At 56.7% G+C, this 3,800-nt stretch overlaps 1 protein-coding gene across 1 annotated transcript; it reads right to left on the bottom strand.

Annotated features, from left to right (window-relative positions):
- Positions 1 to 1,758: 1,758 nt before the first annotated feature.
- ADRB1 (adrenoceptor beta 1) lies at positions 1,759 to 3,045 on the bottom strand. The gene has a single exon (XM_050899028.1). It carries the CDS (start codon positions 3,043 to 3,045, stop codon positions 1,759 to 1,761), a length of 1,287 nt encoding a protein of 428 aa, XP_050754985.1.
- Positions 3,046 to 3,800: the final 755 nt, after the last annotated feature.

Below are 3,800 nucleotides of genomic sequence, written 5' to 3' on the forward strand. Positions count from 1 at the left end.
TTTTTAGCTTTCAAATTAAACATCCTCTGTAATCTTAAATATTCTGGTCTCCTGACTCCCAGCTGCGTACTCCCAACAACAACAAAAAAGAATATATTCCAGAAAGGAATAGTTACAGAAAATGAGTGTATTCATTATCAGAGTGGAAACACCTTGTCTTTAGCCATTAATTTTAAGGGAAGTCAGCAGACCTCGGTGCAACAGGAACACAACCTTATTGGGTTTCAAACACGTTTTTTACAATACTGTGTCAGGAAAAGCCATTAGATAGAGTTGTATTGGTAATCTGAGCCGTCTTTGGAGACAAACAAATGCTGTTCTTCCCATTATAGGTAGGTATTGTTTCAAAACCTATAGAGACACGCTTGCTTGTGCTGCAATGGTATTTATTGCACATAGACCAATTACTTACACAGTAGTAAATTGCACCAGAGTATAAATATGTTATAAAACACACACAGAGAGGAAAATGGAAATGACACACAAGTGCTAAAATAACAGCAGATTCATGTGGGCATTTGGAAATAAAAATAAAAATAATAAAGTCTCTTAAGATATTTTAATTTATAATATGGATATATTTACAGTACCTTCATAAAATAATATAAAAAAAGAAGTCACTCTGTCAATAAAACTGTAACAGATCAGACAAAACCAGAAATCAGTTTCAGGGTCAGTGTTATTCAAACCTCCATTTCATTTTTAATTTGCGTGTGTGTACGTGTGTGCAAGTAACATCTTCAAATAACATTACAACTCAACACTGTGCAAAAAATGGCTTTGTCGCCATTTTAAAAAAAATGTGCAGTAAATTTTTGTTGTTGCCAGGATTTTTTTTCCCCCTGTTCATCTGTAATTACAATGAACAAGCTGCAGAAGGCTCCTCACCCCCCCCCCCGCCTTTTTCCTAAAATACTATTAGTGGCATGTAAATATGCTGTTTAATATAAACATGGTCCATTTATTCCCCTGTACAATATGCACAGTTTGAGGTAGAAGTTTCTCAGCCTGACTGCTATTGTCTGGCCGAACGAGATAAGCACAGTAACTCACTGCTTGCTGATGCAGAGGGAAAAAGCACAAGAGTGTGGGTTGGGTTTTTTTACCCCCTTTCAAAATACACTCCTCATTACTCATTATTTTTCTCCATCGCTGCTCTGCAGAAGAGGGGAGCACAGCTACTCCGAGCTTAAAACTCATCTTGCCCACGGGTCCGTACTCTCCCCCTGGAGCACCTGCAGCACAGACCCTGCGCCTCCCCAAAAACCACCTGGTGCTGTGGGTGAGGGAATGAAACCCGGGGTGTCTGACAGCCCCAGGCGAGGTGGGGGACGGCCGGGACCCCGGCTGCAGCTGAACTCCGCGGCCAAAGGCCAGCACCTCCACGCTCAGGTTCAACCACCAGCACGGTCCTGGGACAACTCACCCGAGTGAAGGGCGCTGCTGCCACAGCCCCTTCCGAAAGCATTTCTCCTAAATATAAGCTGGCTATCTTTGGGATGGGCTGTTTATTTTCTTTGTTCTCTGGTCAGTGGGTTTCCTGTTTGCTGTAGTTTCGGATGAGGTATGTCGTACACGAGTTCACCTGCTTTTATTCCTAAGTAAACACCCGCTCTCTCCCCGCTAAGACAGGAATCAGTTTTGCCTGGCATTAGCTTTACCACCAGGCAGCTGCCGGGGATTTCTCTGCTCCTGTGTGACTCCCTGCCTGCCTTTCCCCCTGCCCCGGGTCCGACGCGGCCCCCCGCACCCCCCTCCCTATACCTTGGACTCTGAATCGGACGTTTTGCTATTTCTCTCCTCCAGGCTGGACTCGCTGCCGCCCCGCGTGCCCCCGTTGCAGTCGGACCAGGTCCCTCCCAGGCTGCGCTCAGGGGAGCCCACGGTGCTGATGAAGCCCCCGGGCAGGCGGGCCAGCTCCCCGCCACTGGCGTGCAGCCGCCGGTCAGCTTTCCAGGGGCAGCAGAGGAGCCTCTTGAAGGCCTTACGAAAGTCGGGGCTGCGGCAGTAGATGATGGGGTTGAAAGCGGAGTTGGCGTAGCCCAGCCAGTTAAAGAAAACAAAGAGCCAGTCTGGGACCAGGTCCCTGTTGAAGACGTTGACGATGTTCACCAGGAAGAAAGGGAGCCAGCAGAGGGTGAACACCCCCATGATGATGCCCAAAGTCTTGAGGGCTTTCTGCTCCTTCATCGCCATGATGCGGGAGGTCTTCCGCTTGCTGGCTCGGCCGTTGCCGAGGATGGGCTGGTGGTGAGGGTGAGGGGGCAGGGGCGGCTGCGACTGCTCGTGGCTGCCGTAGAACCGGCCCTCGCACCTATCGATCTTCCTAATCTGCTCCTTGGCCTCTCTGTACACCCGGAGGTACACAAAGATCATGATGAGAAGGGGGATGTAGAAAGAAATGATGGACGAGGCGATGGCGTAAGCCCTGTTGGTGACGAAGTCGCAGCAGCCTGGGTCCTGGTAGCACTCCAGCGCCTGGGGGTCCTCGTCCCGCCACCAATGCATCATGATGGGCAAGAAGGAGACCAGGGCGGAGATGGCCCAGACGGTGCAGATGATGCCCTTGGCCCGACCCTTGGTCATGAGGCTCTGGTAGCGGAAAGGCGAGGTGATGGCCAGGTAGCGGTCGATGGCGATGACGCACAAGGTCTCGATGCTGGCGGTCACACAGAGCACGTCCAGGGAGGTCCAGCACTCGCAGAGGAAGGATCCCCAGAGCCAGGTGCCCCGCACCACCAGCGTGGCCCCGAAGGGCACCACCAGCAGCCCCATCACCAGGTCAGCGCAGGCCAGCGAGGTGATGAAGAGGTTGGTGAGGGTCTGCAGCCGCTGCGTGCGCCCGATGGCCGCGATCACCAGCACGTTACCGGCCACGATGAGCAGCACCATCAGGGCCATCAGCAGGCTCATGCCCACAGCCCACTGCTGCGACAGCAGCTCGGCGGGCAGCTGCCTGCTCCCGGGCGGCGCCGCCGTCACCCCGCCGCCGGCGACGGAGCGGTTCTGGGGGCCGCAGTCGGGCGGCAGCCACCCATCGCCCATGGCTGTGCGGGGCGCTCCGGCCGCCGCGCCGCGGGCAGGAAGGCGGCACCGCCGCCACCGCCACCGCCGCCACCGCCACCGCCGCCGCTGCCGCCGCTGCCGCCGCCGCCGCCGCCGCCGCCCCGGGCTGCCGCATGGCCCCGCGCCGCGCCGCCGGCCCGCCCCGCCCCGCCCCGCCCCGCGTCACCGCCCGCCGCCAATCGGCCATCGCGGGGGCGGAGCCGAGCCGCCCCGCCCTGCCCTGCCTGTTGCCCGACGGTGTTCTTGCTTTTGCCCGGCTGCAACCCCTGCCGGTACCCCTGCCTGTACCCCTGTCTCTGCTCTGGCTGCGGCCTGCCTGCACCCTGCCGCGCACAGACACCACCCCCCCCCCCTCACCCCGGGCCACCCACCCTGCCGTACGGCAGGGTGGGTGGCCCGGGGTGAGGGGGGGGGGTGTCTGTGCGCGGCAGCTGTGGGGCAGGCAGGGGATGTGGGCAGGGTGGGCTCCTGCCCGCAAGGTGCACCAGCGGGTCCCCACCGTGCCGGTGCTTGGTGCACCTTCCGATGCTTGGTGGGAGCCGGCTGGGAGCAAGAGGGAGTCAGTCGGCAGCTGTAGCATGCTCCAGAATGGAGCTTAGGGAAAAGGCAGGTTTATACCCCAAATATTCACTGCGACCCTGGTCTGAAGCTAGGCTTCGTCCACCTCCACCTCTTTGTGGGCTCCAAATCCTCGGCGGTGGGAAGATGGTGTAAGTGCTGGGGGGCACTTCTCA

The sequence above is a fragment of the Gymnogyps californianus genome, chromosome 6 (assembly GCF_018139145.2).
Source record: "Gymnogyps californianus isolate 813 chromosome 6, ASM1813914v2, whole genome shotgun sequence".
NCBI lineage: Eukaryota > Metazoa > Chordata > Aves > Accipitriformes > Cathartidae > Gymnogyps > Gymnogyps californianus.